Source organism: Mustela nigripes, chromosome 1 (genome assembly GCF_022355385.1).
Source record: "Mustela nigripes isolate SB6536 chromosome 1, MUSNIG.SB6536, whole genome shotgun sequence".
Classification (NCBI taxonomy): Eukaryota; Metazoa; Chordata; class Mammalia; order Carnivora; family Mustelidae; genus Mustela; species Mustela nigripes.
Genome location: NC_081557.1, coordinates 175,080,531 through 175,099,841, shown reverse-complemented (window position 1 = coordinate 175,099,841; position 19,311 = coordinate 175,080,531). Strand labels below are relative to the sequence as shown.

At 36.5% G+C, this 19,311-nt stretch overlaps 1 protein-coding gene across 20 annotated transcripts in view; it reads left to right on the top strand.

Moving 5' to 3' along the window:
* The window catches only part of CAMK2D (calcium/calmodulin dependent protein kinase II delta), a 333,039-nt gene that overhangs the window by 245,949 nt on the left and 67,779 nt on the right, over positions 1–19,311 (top strand). For all 20 annotated transcript variants that reach the window (XM_059377681.1, XM_059377620.1, XM_059377556.1 and 17 more), the window contains exons 7-8: positions 6,557–6,659; positions 15,092–15,175. In XM_059377681.1, coding sequence (XP_059233664.1) covers positions 6,557–6,659; positions 15,092–15,175 — 187 coding nt within the window. The remainder of the gene's footprint in view (positions 1–6,556; positions 6,660–15,091; positions 15,176–19,311) is intronic.

Genomic DNA, 19,311 nt, shown 5'->3' with positions numbered 1-19,311 from the left:
AAAAAAAAAAAAAAAAAAAAAAAAAAAAAAAAAAAAAAAAGCACATTTGTAATATAAAAGGCATCACTGAATGAAATAGATTTTTCTGTATGTTAATTAATATTGAATAAAGAGGGCAAGTATCACTCTTTAATACAGTGATATCATTAAGATCATTATTTGAATAACTGCCACTCTTGGGAGCTTATTAGACGGTGGAATCCACCAGATGGAAAATTCTAAGAACCTAGAGACAAGGCTGAGGCACAGCAGAAAGTTGGACGATGTCCCAGAAACAAGCAATAGGAGAAGGCTCCATGTGGTGGGATATTAGCATAAAGGAAGCCCATCAATCACAACCAGGCAGTATCCAGTGGATACATAGACCTTTCATCTGAGGTGAATCCACTGTCAGATCCAAGCAGTATTAAGGAGTGTAGCGGTGACATAATTATAGTACTATAGTTCAGGAATATGACTCTCGTCTTTGGGAGGATTCGGATCAAGGTGGGACGTTAGTAATAAAAATGATAATAGCTACTATTTTTCCGGCAGTTACCATGTACCCTGTACTGTGTTATCATATGAATCTTAACAACAGCTTTATGAGGAAGGCACTTTGATCCTCCCCATATTGCATAAGGAGAGATTTAGCCACCATGAGTGAAAGAACTTATTCACGGTTGCTCAGCTAGTAAATTGTGAATTGTGCCCAAGCATTTTGGTTCCAGGGTCTGCATACTTAATTGCTACCACGTCTCAGCTCACTAGCTGGATAAATCAAAAACTTTAAGAAAGGCCAAATAATAGGTCAAACAATGATGGAAAGTAATTTTGCCAGCAACATGAAGAATTGGGAAATGGGTCTAAGTTTAGTGAATCAAATGATTAAAGTGATCCTGCTTATGGATCTATCAGAGCTGTATAAGATCTGTATTATTAGAAATAAGGAATAAGTTTAAGTTATGTTTAAGATACAGTGTGGAGTTGGGGGGGGCGGTGTGCAACATAATTTGTTAATAGATGTCCAAAGAAAAAAATTCTTATTTAGCAAATTAGTAAGGTGGCATTGGTCATAGCCTTTGGAAAATGAGACACAGAGAAGAATGAAATGCATTTGGCACATTTGATTTAGGCCACATCAAGACAATCAATCTGGAGTGCCTAAAAATAGATTGTTTATAAAGAGTAGATTACTGTAACTTAGTCTTGAGTGTTTGTGAGCTAATAATTGAAAATTTAGGTGTAAAAAGAGAGGATTAAATGTTCATCAAACATTTCTTAAGTACTTATTGAGGTTCTGTCAGAGTTGGTGGGCACAAATTATAGAGCAAAATCAGAACAAACCTTGTGTGGCTAGAACATACAGGCCACGAATTAAAGATCATTTTAAAATTCGTATCAGTGCTATTCCTCCCAGAAAAAAAGGAGATAGGTCAAACAAAAACTGGTAGTAACAAGTGACAACTCTTGAGGTCACAAGAAATGGAGAGATGTGTTCTTTCATTTAACAGTCTGAAAATATAGTTTCTGAGAATCAGGGAACAGAAGTAAGTCAAAGGAGATAGTTTTATAGCTCTGCTTTATCATATATTCCACACAAAATAGTAAGATTTCTTCGGTTCAAGGTACATCAGAGATAGTTACCAAACTTCATGAACAGCATCTGGTCAGAAGGCTTCATACATAAAACAATCCTTTAGCAACACATCAACATCTGTGAATTGTCTCAGCAGAAAATGGTGCTTTTTTCCTTGGCCTACCTCCTGAAAAACAATATTATTTAATGGAAAAATCATCAGATCAGGGGATGGATATGAGAGAGAGGAAGAAGAAAAGAAAGAGAGGAAAAGGGCAGAGAGAGAGAGAGAATAGATTTTAATGAGGATAATAATTTTGGAGATAAGGGAAGGGATTTTAAGTCTAAATTAAATATAGGAATAAAATTAAAGATCAGAAAGGAGAGAAATTAATTTTCTGGGGGAATATGACATGTATTCAGTAAATCCTCTTTAGTAGTAGATACATTTTGAATAATTATAAAATTGCAATTGTTCCTCTTTTTTCAGAAGTATACTCAGATAAAAGTTTAAAGAACTTATCATTTGTGTATAAAGAATGTCTAGGTGTTTTAGATACAAACTGTGTAAGTGATAGATTCCACATTTCATCGGTCATTCTTGTGTTTCTTTGTTGAACCTGACAGCTGTGTGTCAGGCCATGGAGAAACAGTAGGTAATTGGCAGAGTCCCACTGGTCTGCTTCTTTCAGAGAAGTACTTGCTGATAGTATAGAAGTATGTGCTGATAGTATCTGCTAATAAGGTAGAAGTAAATAAGAAAACAGGAAAGGAAAACAGATGATTCTTAGGAACTTGCTCATGTATGCTTGATGATGGAAATAGTACTTGATAACCACAGATTTTCAACACATGGCATCAGCTGAGAATTCCGTGTGCTTAGGTACATAAATTCAAATATCCATTCCATATAAAAATAAAAGCAAAAGTCACTTGTACCATGTGCACAAAAGAACTTCTGCCATGTACATGAGTGAGCTTGATATTCAAGCTTTTCAATTCATGCACTTTCACTTAGTTTATCTCTAGGAGTGTTGTTACACCTTCTGTGGCAAAGGAAAAGTGACTGAAAACACATCAAAACACGGAATTCTTAACTTCGTGTTGAATTTGATACTATCCAGTAGAGGAAAGAAATCTAAAAATATTATTTCAATTCTTAGAAACAAGTATCTACAGAAATGAAGGGATTAGATAATATAGAATGATAAAACTAATAACTGTTTATGATATTCATTAAAAAGCTATAAAAAAGTAAAACATACATGATTTCACTACGCATAAAAATTCCTAATGTTTGAGTTTTGTTGGCTAGATAATCACATATGTGCACAGATCCTACCTCATTGAGACTGAAGGGTTTGAGTTATTTTATCTCCTAAGTCATTCCTAGTCCTAAAAGTGACACCAGCAACCTGCCTAGGTACTTTGAGATACTTGGACAGATTCAAGAAAATCTCAGATCACAATGAAAGAAGTTGCTGTTGCATCCATATGGAAGCACAGAACAAAACTTGCCAACAGTTGCTGCTCATTACAGCTGATATGCTATAAATGGTTGTTGACACTAAGACCAGATGTCATGGAAAATCCTGCATCATTAGGAAGCAATTGGGTGGGGAAGGAACCTGTGTGTGAGAACATCAGTAGAATCTATTTAAAACCCAACCTAAAAAGTGATTGCATTATCAGAATTTAGAAATAATCTTAATATATAAAGATTTGCATAATAGATTGCATTAAATTTAGGAATATAGACCTCCCCCAAGTTATGAACATTCGCTGCAAATATTCAGCGTCCTGCACATTGACATGGCCAGCTGCACTGGAGTGTAACAGCTAATCACCAATGTGTATATTGCTCCATACAGAGAACAGAGCTCTGGTGATAAAATCCAGTGAGATTTTATAATTTTGTATATACTGTTATGAGAAATATGCTTATAATGCTCATTTGAGAGATGAAAGAACTAATTAGCTCCAACAGTCTATGAGTTACCCATGTCCACACAGTTAATAACAGTCTGTCCTAGGACATAGACCTAGCTCTGCATCTTTTTTCTAGATCATCGTGTTCCCCATTTCTCTCATGTTCAGCTATACATTGGAAGACCTGTGTTTCTGATTTCACCTTTCTCATTTGCTTTAGAAAATCAAATTACTGAATAGTAGCAGATAATGGTGGTGGTCCTTTTAAGGAAGCAGCCACTAATTAGCTGATTGAGTCTACCATTTCAGCTTTTGTGAATTACACTCGCAAATTATCTTCTTTTCTGTAGGTGTTCAGAATTTGAACTAACCTACCTGCTAGTGAACTTCTGCAGTACAACACGTATTTAAGTTGGATGCCATATAAATGGCAGAATGTGATAACAAGATTATTCAGATTTTGAATATATTCCAAAGAGTTGTATATAAATCACATTTGTATGCTATTTCTAATGTTTCATTGAAGCTGGCCATTAGAAGCAATCTTGTGATGAAATATTTTATAAAGAAAATAACCCTTTAGTAAAGTCAGTAAGCACCTTTATTTTTCAGTTTGCATTCCATAATTCTGTATTTTAGGTTTGCTTAAAAGATATGTATAAACATGAAGCCATTTTAGTTCTATTAATTTTTAAATCTCCACAGTAATCTTGAAAGAGCCCTGCCTTTTCCTGTACATAACTGCAGCTGAACAGTCTTAATGGGTATAAGGTAAAACACTGATCCAAACGGATTAATTATTTCCCTGGATGACTCACAAGGCCCGATAGAGAGGTCTTCTAGGTCATCTCTAGGTATGAATATTTGCCCCAGTCATTCAGAGGCCATGTATGATAAAACTCTAAGGTGTTCCATTTCTTCTGAATTGGCAGATACTTGGTGTTTAAGGGCGTAATGCACATAGCACTGCCCAGAACTTTTTGATCTAGTGATAAGAATAAAAGCACATTAAATATTTTAAAAGTTTATTTACTGATGGCACTGACATTTGCTCAGCACACTTCAGTACTACTTCATTAAAAGATCTAAAATGACTGTGATTTCTAAAGTAATTGAAACTCTTTCCTTGAATGAGTCTGTGGTTGACAAATTAGGACAGATGTGTATTAGCAGAGATCTCTGACATCTCAGTGCTTTTGAGTGTAAAGGTTACAAAGAATTAAACTATTGCTTACAGTTTGATACAATTTTTCAAGTCATTTATTTAATAAATTAATAGCTGGAAATCACTTTGTGATTAAATTAGAAAATGCATGAATGTAGTAGGCCATAAATTTTAGTTGTGAAAATAAAATGTCAAATATTAATAATATGATATGGTTAGGTACTGTACTACATTAATAGATAACCAGAGTCCCCATTTTGGATGTTAGGTTTTTCACTGAAGGTTATTTCAGCATGGACATCTTTCATAGTCTTGAGACATCTTCATCCCAGTGTCCAAATTAAATTATCATGTATTTAGTGTTGAGGTGATTTAAAAAGCCCTATCAGCCCTAAGAAATTACAAAGTTTTCCTTTCAGTTACCTATTGTCATAATAGTGATGAATCTGATGGCAGTGAACAGCAATAGCCTGAAGAAGTCTGGTACTTGATTAAAACTTACTTGCCTACACTCTTATTTCTTATAGACTAAACCTAATTTTTTCAAGTTCTGGTTATGAGTCTTTGCTAATTTGCATGGCTGGCTTAATTAATAAATTTAATATTGGTCTAGGCTGTGTTTATACAAGGTCAAAACAGCCAACAGAATTGCCTAATTCAGTAAGAAAAAAGTAGCCATTTCATGAAAAAAAATATTGAATTAGTTTGCCAACACAGAAACAGAATCAATTTGAATGACCTGAATATTTAGATTTCCAGACAATTGTTTTGGCACTTGTAAACTCCATTGTTTCCCAACTTCTTTCAGTCCGAGGCACACCTCTAAATTTGCTGGGTTTTAGCCCAAGGTAAGATGTTGAACTAGTCTTCTAAATGTGGATGTACCAGTCCAGCTGGATGTTTATCCAGATACTTAGCAATGGTAGACTTCAGTGTATGTATTAATCAGCCTCCTTTTCCTGACTGTCTTCTCACTTCAATTCCCAAAGTCCACAAAGGTGGTTGGGGGAAATTCAAGTCTTTGCCCTCATGCCTATTTTCAGAGTTCCTGTGTGTCTCATGCCCTGGTTGGGAGACAGTGGTATAAACACAGCCTTATTCCAACACCGAGTTATCAGTCCTTGAGTAATGATTAATACCCAAGAAAATGAAAATGTATCTTTGTTATAGTATTTCATGATGCGAGAACAAATATATGAGGAATGCTTTGAATCACACTTTGTAGACATCTAAATTATATCTTAAAAAACTGGCTTATAAGAGAAAAAATGCTAACTCTAACATTTGGCAAATAGTATACTCTTTCTGCCTTTAAGAATAAACAGATTCTTAAAGACAGCAATTTAATATGTAATTCAGAATAAGACTCCAAAATTTGTACAGAAATTGTTTGGAAACATTGAGGAATCAAATGACTACATTTAGGTCCAAACTCTTGAAGTCAACTAGGATTTAATTTGCACAGTTTCATTTGCCAAATGTCTGTAGATTGGTCCAACTCTTGTTATCATTTTGCCAAGTTTCCTTCTGCTGAAAATGTCTGTACTCTATTAGGCTTCTAAGTCAATGTCCATGGCCAAGTCTGGACCTCAGCAGCCCTTGGAAGCATGTGAGCAGGTCAAGACAGGTGCTTCCATTCATTTGATCTGTCCCCAACTATTTTATCTTTTCTGCCTAGTATCTCTCTACTACATTTATGCATCTGTCTGAAACCTGCACACATGATAGTTTTTAATCGTTTTTCTAACCATATTTTCCCTGGGATTTAGGAATGACAGTCTCCAGGAGAGAGGACAGTGCATGACTTTTTCCCCCCCCCCTAATCTTACAAAATGTTGTTAGTTTTGAATAGTCACTTAAAATAGGTTCTCACTTCAGTCTCTTTTTTTTCTTTCTAAATAAAGCCTGAGAATTTGCTTTTAGCTAGCAAATCCAAGGGAGCAGCTGTGAAACTGGCAGACTTTGGCTTAGCCATAGAAGTTCAAGGAGACCAGCAGGCGTGGTTTGGTGAGTAGGGCTTCTTTCTACTTTATGTTGCTCATTCTCTTCTGGCTCATCATAACCCATTTCCCAGCCAAAGTAAAACAGAAATATTCCTTCTAACAACAGCCTGATTAAACTGAAGACATTATACCTTTATAAGCATTTCATTTTATTGACATTAGAAGGTATATAATCTAGAAATAATTTAAGAGAAATATTAATAGGAGCACAGTAATGTGTAGACTTCTTAAAACATGAGTGAGAAAATGGATCCTTGTACTAAGAATTAATAAGGAAGGTTTGCATTATTTTAACCCACTGAGCCACCCAGGCACCCTGGGAGGTTTGCATTGTTAAAAGAGGACTTTTTCAGAGAAAATTGTTCACATAGAACCTTACTTGATGCCAAAAACTGCTGTGTAAATAGTAGGGACTCGGGAAATACAGAATATTTCCACATACTTCGTAGTTAGCAAATTAAAGTTTAAAAATATTATGGCATATGTGTGTGTGTGTATGTTCATCTTAATTATCTTCTATTTCTTCACACTGCCAGTTTCTGCTGTAAAATTCTGATAATTTCAAAATTTCTTTTTGGTGAAATATCTGTTTCTTTACAATTAAGAAAGAAATTAACTCTAAATTAGAGCATTTCTAACCAGGCTTGTGTATTGTTTCAATATTTATCCTGTTGGATTATTTTATTCACTGTTTCTTTTTTTATGCCTCTGTTTTTGCCATTTCCCAGTACTGACCCATTTTTTTTTTTCCATGTAATCTCCCAAAATATAACCTCTCCCCAAGCCTCTAACTTTTTTTCTGACTTTCAGTGTTGAGGTTAGATCATTTTTAAAATGCCCTTCACTTCTAATTGCTTTTCCTCTGAACAACAACAGCAAACAGCACTCAAGAAGTGCTTACTTTTTTCATTTTATATGTAGAGACTTTTTGTGTTTTCCTAAATCTAAGGTGTGAATAGGGCCCCCAGGGTTCATCATTGTCTCTAATCTGTCCCAGCTAATAAGTGGGAGGGGGTGGCAAAGCAGCCTTTCCTCTACAGGCAGCTTAATTTAGGACCTCATTTTTTGCTTCCCATCCTATTTCTGTAGTACCTGACTGTTACCCTTGTCCACGATTCCTCCTAAGCTTAATACCGCTGTTTATATTAAGTCTCTCCTCACCTACCAAATGAATTTACAGTCTTCAAACTTGGCATTTGGTTTGTTATATTTTGACATATGAATAAGCTTATTCCTCTTAAATGCAAACTGAAAGAAGGTAGGACCTAGAATAAGGACTGTAAATTGATTCAGAGGCATCTTTGTATACTATATAAGGACACAGTTGACACAGATAAAGAATATATGGTAACTTGGAATTGAGGTCCAGTAGAAAGTAGGAGGGCTGTCACAGAGGTGGGCAGAAAAATTAATGGGGATGCTTAAATTAAGCAAGAAGTCATACCCCTCAAGATACTGAAACTTCTGTATCAGTAACTGTTTCCCATGGAGTGTGAGAGCATTTAAGAGGGCATGCAAGAAGGTGCCCTGGAGCATAAGAGAAAGGTGAAATTCTGCATCTGGGGAACATTTTGGTGATTGGGGTAGTACTTCTGCTTCCCCAGTGGGTGAATGAGAATTTGTTGACTAATGTGCAAGGAGATGAAGGCCAGACTGAGGGATCAGCACATGCAAACATCTCAGAGGCATGAAACTACTGTTTCTATTTATGGAATAGCAAGAAGTTTGATATAGCTAAAGTATAAAGTATACTGGGATGAGTGGTAGTTAATTAGGTGGAAAAGGATTTTATGTGCTTTTGAAGGATTTGGCTTTTATCCTGGAAGTTTCAAGAACCCAGTGAAAAATTTTCAGTAGGGGGGCACCTGGGTGGCTCAGTGGGTTAAGCCGCTGCCTTCGGCTCGGGTCATGATCTCAGGATCCTGGGATCGAGCCCCACATCGGGCTCTCTGCTCAGCAGGGGGCCTGCTTCCCTTCCTCTCTCTGTGATCTCTTCCCTTCCTCTCTCCTACTGTGATCTCTCTCTGTCAAATAAATAAATAAAATCTTAAAAAGAAAAAAAAATTTTTTTTTAAAAATTTTCAGTAGGGAAGGACATTATGGGGTTTATGTTATATAATGATGTTGTAGGTAGCAATGTGGAGGGTGGCTTAAGGATACTTACTCTGAAGGCAGGTGACCAGGTAGGCTAATACAGGAGTTCACATTATGTATGATGACAGCTTGAACTAAGGAGTATGCAAGAGCAAGCAAATTCCAGATAATAGACAGAACAGTGGGTGACTCTAAATTCTAAGGAAGTCTGTTTAGAGGAAATCAATGCTCCAGAGTTTGGACTCTAATACTATCTAGTCCCATTTGCTTCACAAGACGCAGGGTATGAAGCAGGACACCAAAACAGAGACATAGGCTAAGGATGTAATTGCCAGAACTGGGTAGAAGGTGATGATAGGATATTAGGAACAAGACAAGCCTTATTATCAGAGCCAAGCTACAAATTAACATCAATAACTTGGCTTGGTACATAAAAGAGTGACATAATTGACCACCTTAAATCTCCCTTGTTTTTGAGCTCTGTGTTTTGTCTCCTGTGCTAGATCACAAGCTGCTTGACAGTAGGATTTTGTGCAGTAGAAAAAAATTCTGGTTTTTGAATTAGAGTACCCAAGCTTATGTCCTGGATCTGATTCTTAATAATCATATGATATTGGGCAAGTCACTTTAACTCTGTGAGGTCCATGTCTTCTTTGTAAGCAGTAATAATAAACATTTCTTTGCAAGGCTGTTACGAGTCCATAAGAATATGCCTGGGCTTTGAAAGGTGTTGAATAAGTTTTCAAAACCACCTAGGCATGAAACACAATGCCACAGTTCTCTGCCTCCTCAGTGAAAGTTGTTTAGCAAATCGATGAGTGAAAAACCAATTATCAAGTTAGTGAAAGCAATAGCATCCAAATGAAAGTACACAAATTTCAAATTGTGATCATTTATGTTTAAAAGTGATCTGATTCCAGAGAAAGAAAGACAGATTAGGAATAAAATCCCATTTCTTCTTCAGTATGATACTATGACTGTTGTTTTTGCTAAGATACCTATTAGAATAACAACTTTTAAGAGCTGAATTTTATAAAGTGCTCAACATCACTCAGCATCAGGGAAATACAAATCAAAACAACAATGAGATACTACCTCACACCAATCAGAATGTCTAATATTAACAAGTCAGGAAACCACAGATGTTCGAGAGGATGTGGAGAAAGGGGAACCCTCCTACAATGTTGGTGGGAAATGCAAGCTGTTGCAACCATTCTGGAAAACAGCATGGAGGTTCCTCAAAAAGTTGAGAATAGAGCTACCGTACGACCCATCAGTTGCACTACTGGGTATTTACCCTAAAGATACAAATGTTGTGGTCTGAAGGGACATGTGCACCTGAGTGTTTATAGCAGCAGTGTCCACAATAGCCAAACTATGGAAAGAACCTACATGTCCATCAACAGAAGAATGGATAAAGAAGATGTGAGATACACACACACACATACACAATGGAATACAATGCAGCCATCAAAAGAAATGAAATCTTGCCATTTGCCACGACATGGATGGAACTAGAGGGTATTATGCTGAGCGAAGTTAAGTCAATCAGAGAAAGGCAATTATCATATGATCTCTGTCATATAAGGAATTTGAGAAACAGGGTGGGCAGTTTGGGGGTAGGGAAGGAAAAAATGGAACAAGATGGTATCAGGAGAGAGACAAACCATAAGAGACCTTTAATCTCATAAAACAATCTGAGGGTTTCTGGAGGAGGGGGAGTATAGAGAGGATGGTTGGGTTATGGACACTGGGGAGGGTATGTGCTATGGTGAGTGCTGTGAAATGTATAAGCCTGACAATTCTCAGACCTGTACCCCTAGGGCAAATAATACATTATATGTTAATAAAAACTTATTTTTAAAAAAGAGGTGGGGCACCTGGGTGGCTCAGTGGGTTAAAGCCTCTGCCTTCAGCTCAGGTCATGATCCCAGGGTCCTGGGATCAGGTCCCACATCCGGCTCTCTGCTCAGCAGGAAACCTGCCTTCTCCTCTCTCTCTGTCTGCCTCTCTGCCTACTTGTGATCTCTGTCTGTCAAATAAATAAATAAAATCTTTAAAAATAAAAAAATTTTTTTTTAATTTTAAAAAGAGGTGCATTTTAAGTCCCAAGAAAATTCCGCATTTCAAAAAATGTAGAAAAAACATTGTTTATAAGCTTAAGAGAATGCACAAATTTTTTTTTCTTTTTTTTTTCTTTAGCTTATTTTTTCATGTTATTCTATGCAAGTGAATCCTCATGGTAACCAAGTTGAGGAAATGGAAGCATGTGATATACTATATATCTTTTGGTTGTAGTACAAGACATATATCATAGATTTTTTAAAGTAAAAGCATGTTTTAGTATGAATGACTTGATAGTATATTTATTCGATATTATCTACCATCATAGTCTCGTGTATTTGATTTTTTTAATCTAAATTAAAGTTAACATATAATGTATTATTAGTTTCAAAGGTAGAATGTAGTGATTCATCAGTTGCATGTAAAACCCAGTGCTCATTACATCATGTTCTCTCTTTAATGCCCATGATCTGTGACTGATTAATTTTGTCTTTTAAAATGTATTATCAGTGATGGGGAGGGAAGCCTTTTTATTTTAATAAAGTAACTTAATTTAATATTGAAAGGAGAGCAGAACTCTTTCATTATATGTAATGCCAGAATTTCAGGCTTTTGCTCAATTTTATTTTATTTTAATTTATTTATTAATTTTAAAGATTTTATTTACTTATTCAACAGAGAGAGAGAGAGCACAACTAGGCAGAGAGGCAGACAGAGAGGAGGGGGAGGCAGGCTCCCCGCTAAGCAGAAGTCCTGATGGGGGCCTCAATCCCAGGATCCTGAGATCATGACCTGAGTCAGAGGCAGAGGCTTAACCCACTGAGCCACCCAGGAACCCCCAGTTTTATTTCAATAAATATAAGAGGTCTACTACAAATAAGAAAAATAAAACTACACAAGGCTTATAGCAGCTATTTATTGGTTTTTTTCTCATTTTTAAGCCTAAATCTTTCTTTTTCTCATGATAATTTCTTTTGTCTTCCTAGCCCTGATCTATTTGATTACTAGCCAGAAATGCTAGGAGTAACACCCTGTGTCACTACATTTGTTAAGATGGCTAGAAAATTTATCAAAGAGAAATATGCAAATACAGCCCATTTTTCCTATGGGATTAGAAGTGGTGTTTGCAGTATATTTCTAGTTCTTTGTTGCTACTAGGAAAAAAGGATACCACCATCTTCCTTCATGGAATAATTGTTTTGCTTGATTACTATTATGTCTCTCTTTGAAGTTTGAGTTTTCTTAAGGCAGTGGATACATTGCCAACAGTAAGTATGTTTTGTTTTTGGTTTGCTCTGATATTCCTATTGGTTTTTCAGAGTGAGAAACACATATTATCTGTAAAGAATGTAAGCTCCCATTAATTTCCCTGTTAATAGCATTTATCATGATAAATGAGATTCTTATGAGTTTAATCTCCTGCTAGAAAAGACTTTCTCTGTCTTACCCTCAGTATTTTGGTGTTTGTGAGAACACATTGCGCAGTACACAGTTCATTAATGTTTATCCATTTAGAGTACGCTTCAGTACTCTTAGGAATAAGGACCACACTGACTGTTCAAATGATAATTATATTAAATAAGAATGAACAGTGTGGTGTTCTGTTAGCATTTTAGACTCCAGAGAAGTTTTGTAATAATTTAAGTTTAAAATTATCTTTTCATTTCTAAGTCACACAATGGCTTCTTATCTTTTCTCGCTAGATGAAATATCATTAACATCCTCCCCCCAGGAAATGTATTCTACTAAGATATTTAAGACATATATTAAGGTTTACTAATTCTAGAAAGGAGATTATAGATTGTATATGAAAAGGTGGTAAAAATTCAGAGTAAGGAAGGACCACTGAGAATTGTAGTTAGCTAAGCAGATCTCTAAATGGAAATAATCTAGAGCCCAGTCTGTTAAAGAAAAGGTAGAGATAGAAATTGAAGCTTCAAGGAATAGAAAAAGTAACATCAAGTGCAAGAATGAACAGTCTGTTTTCAAGAGACCTTAAATAGATTAATCAGGTCAAATTCTCAGGACTAGAAAGAAATCATGCTGAATGACTGAAGGGAAACCTGGAAATAAAGGGTCTTAAAGTGTAGGCTAGAAACATGGTCTTTAATCTGGAGTTTGGCATTGGTGTCTCATTGAGTTCCTTTGTCTGTGTCTCAACCTGGGAGGAGTTGGAAAGGGACTGTTGGAATAAGAGCATGTGTGGCATACCAGTAGCTCTTTAGAACTCTCACATTCATCCTTACCTTGGAATTAGCTGACTTCACCTCACTCCTTGATGTCATCCTCAAAGTTTAGGCAATGGAACCACCATGATTATTAGGAATTCTTGCTCCTCACAACTATCAAATAAATGCTTCCTTTAATTAAGGTTTGAGAATAGGGGTAGATCCACTGTGGTCCATGTGAAGCTTAAACTACAATACAGGCATCTTTTCTTAGAGTCCCTTCTTACTGTCCATTCCATCTTCCGCTATAACAAAGGAAAGGAATAGTAATAAAGGGACCTAGAGGTTAAAATCCACAATCCTTTGCCTTACTTTCCAAGGTAATTTTGTTCAGAGGAATAACCATGCTATTTTATCTATGTGTATATATATATATATATGTGTGTGTGTGTGTGTATATATATATATATATATATATACTTATTTTTATATCTGTCTGCACATTGTACTTAATAGTTTAAAAATGGGAAGAAAAGACTCCTTTCTTGGACACTTTGAATCCCAGTAAATATAAAATGAGCTTCTTCAGTGATTTGTGGTCGGAGGAATTCCTGATTACATATCCTTGTAAAGAAATGTTTCCAGGTTTTAGGTGTGCCTTTAAATAAAACTTCCAGGTGGTTATTTCGGGTCTTTTTAAAAGTACCTATTTTTATTTGAAAGCTATTATTTTCAGAAATAAGGAAAATGTCACTCTAGGTTCCAGCTCTAAATTGATTGTTATTTAAACATACCTTACTGGAATTTATACTGATTTATACAATAATGAAACTTTATTTTGCCATCTAGTTTCTCCTACCATATCTCTCTCTAAATTCTAGTTGGTACTTGTTCAGTAGTGATTCATCCAAATGTTCTTAAGTCTTCTCTTTAGTTGACAGTGATAAGTACACACTATTTTTTAGTTCAAAGAGATCTCTTTGATATATTTAGGACTTATTTCTTCTTCTGGTGAATTCTTCGATTACTCTCAGCCCCATCCCCACCATATAGACTACTCAACTTTCAAAAATACTTACTTAGGATCTATCTTTTTTGTTCTTTCGTTTTGTAGGTGAATGCTTCTCATAATAAAATTATGTCAGTATCATGAAAACTATAATCTCTTGCAGAGTTCTAATCCTGTCTTCAAATTTCTCCCTATTTCTTGTCAGGTATAAGGGAGGAAGGACTTTTTCTCTCCCCTCTTAGGTCTGTGGCTCAAGGTTGTGAATCTAACTGACAAAAGACTGATGAACAGGAGGAAAGCATACAATTTTTTTGATGTTAATATTTTAACTTTTACGTACACACGGAGGCCTTTCTAGAAAATAAATGAAGACCTTAAAGAAAGGCCAGACCAAGGGACATATATCCCATTTTAATGAAGAGTGATAAATTGTGGAGATTTGATAAGACTAAGGAAAAAGGGGTTTTGACTCGGGATATTAAATTGTGGGGGAAATAATGAGGAAACACATAGGGAAACTAATGGAAGATTAAAGTTCTTTTAGTAAGGTTGGTTTGCACATATCCATATTGGCACCAGCTCCCATTCCAGGAATGTTCTCCTCTTCCTGTACAGTGAGGGCACCTTTTCACAAGAAATGTATGCCCTACTTTTAGGTAGAAAGGAGATTAAAAAGCCTGTCATACATCTACTGATTCTCAGTTGACTTCAGCTAAAAATAATCAGTATACCACAGTGGTGTATTTTGGGGTGGTGTGTTCTGATCCCCTTCACAGGTTTAGTTTCAAATCCTGCATAAATAAGTGAGAATAAGAACTGCTAACCAAATAGACTTAAGTATATGAGCTGACTATATAGCACAATAGAGTAGCCTTCCCCTTATCTGGGGAAAAATGCATTTTTTTTTCCTAATAAGCTACAAAGCAGATTAGTGTTGATACTGCTATCGAGAGAAACTATTGTATATTATTTTAGGCCTCATTTTACTTTGGCAAACAAATCATCCTATTTAAAAGTCTCAAAATGTTTCCCTCCTTTGTTTCCTGTTTCACATTGGTTTTGTCCAGTCAGCTTTGACTCATTAACTTCCATTTTCCCTAGGTTTTGCTGGCACACCTGGATATCTTTCTCCAGAAGTTTTACGTAAAGATCCTTATGGAAAGCCAGTGGATATGTGGGCATGCGGTAAGGAATCATATTTCCATGCAAATTTTGAAATACACCAGTATAGTTGCAAATAGTATTTTTCAAATATGAAGTTAATGCTCTCTTGTGACCAACTTAAAGCAGTATTTCTCAAACCTCAGCCTACAACAAGTCACGTGGAGGGCTGGCTAAAGCACAGATTAGTACTTTGTACTGAGTAGGTCTAGGGTAGGAGCATCTGTGTTTTTTCTCAAGTTCCCAGACAATATTAGTGCTTCCAGGGTCAGGGAGCACTTTGAGACCAGGGACACAGAGCGTCCCCAGGGGCTGCTGTGCATTTACGCTGCCATTGTCCTACCTCATTCAAGCAGCCCTTACCACAAATGCCATGTTTGCACCACATGTTTGGCAGGAAGCAAGAGAAAAAAGTGGATCTTGGATAAGAATGACACTGGTCTGTCCTATGGACTGAACTCTAATTTAGGCCTTTAGCAACCAACTCCAACCAAATAAGTGCAGGTTCCAAGATGTAATAATGTGGAGGATTCCCACCACAGTTTTTCAACGAAATTTCTGTGGGTTAACATATACAGCAAATAGGTGAAAAACTGAAATAAAGGGGATACTACAGGATGCTCTGAAAGATTTTTCAACTGGGATTATCGACACAAACTAGTCCTCTAGGTTCCTGACACTGTATCATCACTATAAGTCTGTAAATTGTTTTTAATGTGCTGCAGACAGACCTTGTTGCCTTTGGTGTCTGTCAGTAAGCCTGCAATGAGTTGGTTTTACAAAGAAAAGGAAAGAAAAGAAAAGACTTTGATTCTGAAAGTAACTTTTTAGATTTGGTTTTACTGGAAAAATAATAATAAATTCATTACCTCTACTTAGTAGTTATCCCTAATCTATATCTAACTACCCTGTATTTGTCAGCTTTATCTTATTAGCAGTCTTAAACTGGATGCATATTGGGCCTCTAGGCTTAGTGCCTAGGAAAGGAGTTACGGGAGGAGTCACAACACCTGCATTCAAGTCTTTGCTTTACACCTACAAACCCTATCTCTAGTATCTTAGAGTTGGTTTCTTCACTTGTAAAACAGGAAAATACTACCCTCACAGGGATTGATTGTATGGGGTTCAAACAAAGACATTTTATAGTTTGTAAAGAAATTTAAAATGCCAACAACTATTACTCTAAAAGTTTGGATAAATTAAAGGGTAAAGCTGTAGGTGTGCCCCAAGCTCTGACTTCCTCTTCCCTATCTGAGATCTTCTAAGCATGAACTCTATGCCTTTGGGTTAGAGCACTGTCGCGGAATGTCCTTGCCCCAATCTAAATGCTAATGGCAAATAACTCACATGTTTCCCTTGCAACCGATCTCATCACAGATCTGTCTTTACTGATGAATCTGAAAAGCAGCAAAGAGCATGCTGAGAGGCAGGCAGACACAGATGGGTTTTCCAAAGGATACATACAGCTGAGGGCAGTGTAGCTGGTGTGCTATGCTCAGACCCTGACCACTAGTGGGTTCGTGTGGTAGAGACCAGTCAGTAGCTGAGGCAGGCCACTCAAGAGTCTTTCCTTGCTGCCTTCATCGAAGGTCACCTCTAGCCTCCTCCTGTCTCCCTTTTTCTTCAACCCTTCTTCTTTTCCTCTTTCTCCTCCTCCTGCCAACCTGCTTCAGGGGCAGGAGGCAGTATGTGCAGGGGTTGAGAACCCTCACCCAGCTCTTCAGTGCTCTTGCTGTAGGACCTGGCACCAATTTTAAGTAGGCCTGGTATCTCAGCTTCCTTGTGGGAAATGGAAAGTAAGAAAGTATTTCTTTAAAAATGAAGTTCCTAGATAACTGATAAGTAGCCATGTGAGAGATGCACATTTTATTAGATGATCCAGCATTAGTGTTTGGATCATCAATTAAATATTAGAACTTCACCTGGTTACCTGAATACCAACTGTCTGCCTCCCTCATTTGCTTTCTTCTCGTGTCAGTTCTTCTCTTGCATGCCTTTGATTCTCCAAATGTGTTATTGTGGACCAGTTTCACAGCTTCTGAATCATATTTCATTCATTCAAATACTCCAAATAAACCATTCATTTAATTCTTTCATTAGAAACATTTTTTCATAATATATCAATTTTATTGGTACTGAAGAATAAAAGATTATTTAAAAGAAACCCCCCAAAACTGGTATTTTGTATTAGTGTTTCTTCTGTGGAGCAGAATAAGTATATATATAGATATAGATATAGATATAGATATAGATGTATATCTCCAGCCCCTGCATGGGCTCTCTGCTTTAGTGGGTCTGAGCTGAGTACAGGCAGTTGCATTTTTAAAAACTGACATATCATCAGAGTTTCAACTCACTGCCTTAGACTCATTAAACACACTATGCTCAATTTTGTTTTACTTTGGTAAATTTGAGTATACTTGGCTTTTGGATATTTTGTTTGAGTGCATTGTTTGTATAGCCAACATTTTAAAATAATGGTACATTTTATAATAGGATTTCACATCTGTAAAATGTGAGGTAATTTATAGGGTAGAAGCTCTAACTCTCTTGGCTGGAAGAGGGAAAAAAGATGGGCAAAGAGTTTCTTCCTTCCTTATTGTTTGAGCTGTAGAACTTTCTTAAGAACTGTGAGGAAATAGTAGATAGCACATGGCACATGTGAACACACATACAGGTCTCATGATGACTCTAGAAGCTTAGAGCCATAGGGCATCTCCCAGATTTCAACCTCAGTTTTGCCATGGGAAGAGCCACCTTTCACTTTGCTCAGTTCTTTTTTTTTTCCCCCCAAATTTAATTTATTTATTTCAGAGAGAGAGAGGGAAAGAGACAGAGAGCAGGGATAGAGGCGAGGGAGAGGGAGAATCTCAAGCAGACTCTGCATTGAGTCTGATGTGGGGCTTACAACCCTGAGATCTGACCGGAACCAAAGCCAAGAGTTGGATGCTTAACTGACAGCCACTCAGAATCCCCTCACTTTGCTCAGTTCTATTCTTACCATTGCTTTCTTCCCACAATTTTCTACAAACTGCCAACTCCCTTCGTGACATGCCATGTTCCATTTAGAGTATATATTTCCTAACAGTTCTCATTTTCCTTAGAGATTGTGACTTTTTAAAAATTGTGTGCCTTGAAATGCATTTGGGATCACACAGGTAACTACAGAAATGCCTTAGATATTCGAATATCACATATTTGGGGGAAATGGTCCCCCTTCCATGAACATCAAAATAGAGTCTTCTTTTTCTTACATTCCTAGAACATTGCAGTGGGTTTGGAATATTGTTTTACCATTTTATTGTGTTTTCACTTCACTCCAGTAACGTGAAAGTTACATTAAATTCTCTTTATTTCTAAGACAATCCACCCTTCTTCACAGAACCACCAAGGTAATGTACACATCATTAGATTATTTTAAGTAATGGCACATCTTGAGACGAACTCTCTTTTGGCCTTTCATCAGCACTGGCTCTTGCCTACTGAAGACTTCTTTTCAAATCTAGACATTGGGTAGTGTGATAGGAAATGACACTGCCCAGATAACAAAAGAAATGCAGAATAAGACACTTAGCAGAATGGCAACTCATCTTCTGTGAATTAAGCTGTGAATGCTCACTACAGCAGATTGTCTTTTTAGCAGTTGACATAGAGCAGAGTGAAGCACACTGTTGGTATAATGGTTAAAAAAAGGCTGTACATTATCTTTATTAGAAATATGCAAATATTGGTACTAAGAAATTCCAAATACTTACCAGCATTACCTTGCTTTTGAGACCTCACATGGAATGTAATCTGACCTGTACTCAGTCTTTGAAAGCAACTAGGCCAAATAATAGACATTGATGAAGCAAGAACATATCTTGTGTGTTGTACCATTAATAACAGTAAATTGATTTTAATGGCTTTCTTGCATATATAGCTGTTTCCATTATTCCCCAGTGGAATGAGCAAAAGTTCTTTATAGATGTCCCTGAATCAATGGATTTTAATAAAACTTTCTTCTACCTCTTAGCTCAAAAAATAATAAATGTAAGCCCACATAAACATAGCCAACACACACACACACACACTCATCTTTGTCTTAACTATGTCTCTCTCTGAATTAGATATCACTCAGAACAGTTATGAGTGATAATGAATTAGTAACTATCACAGAA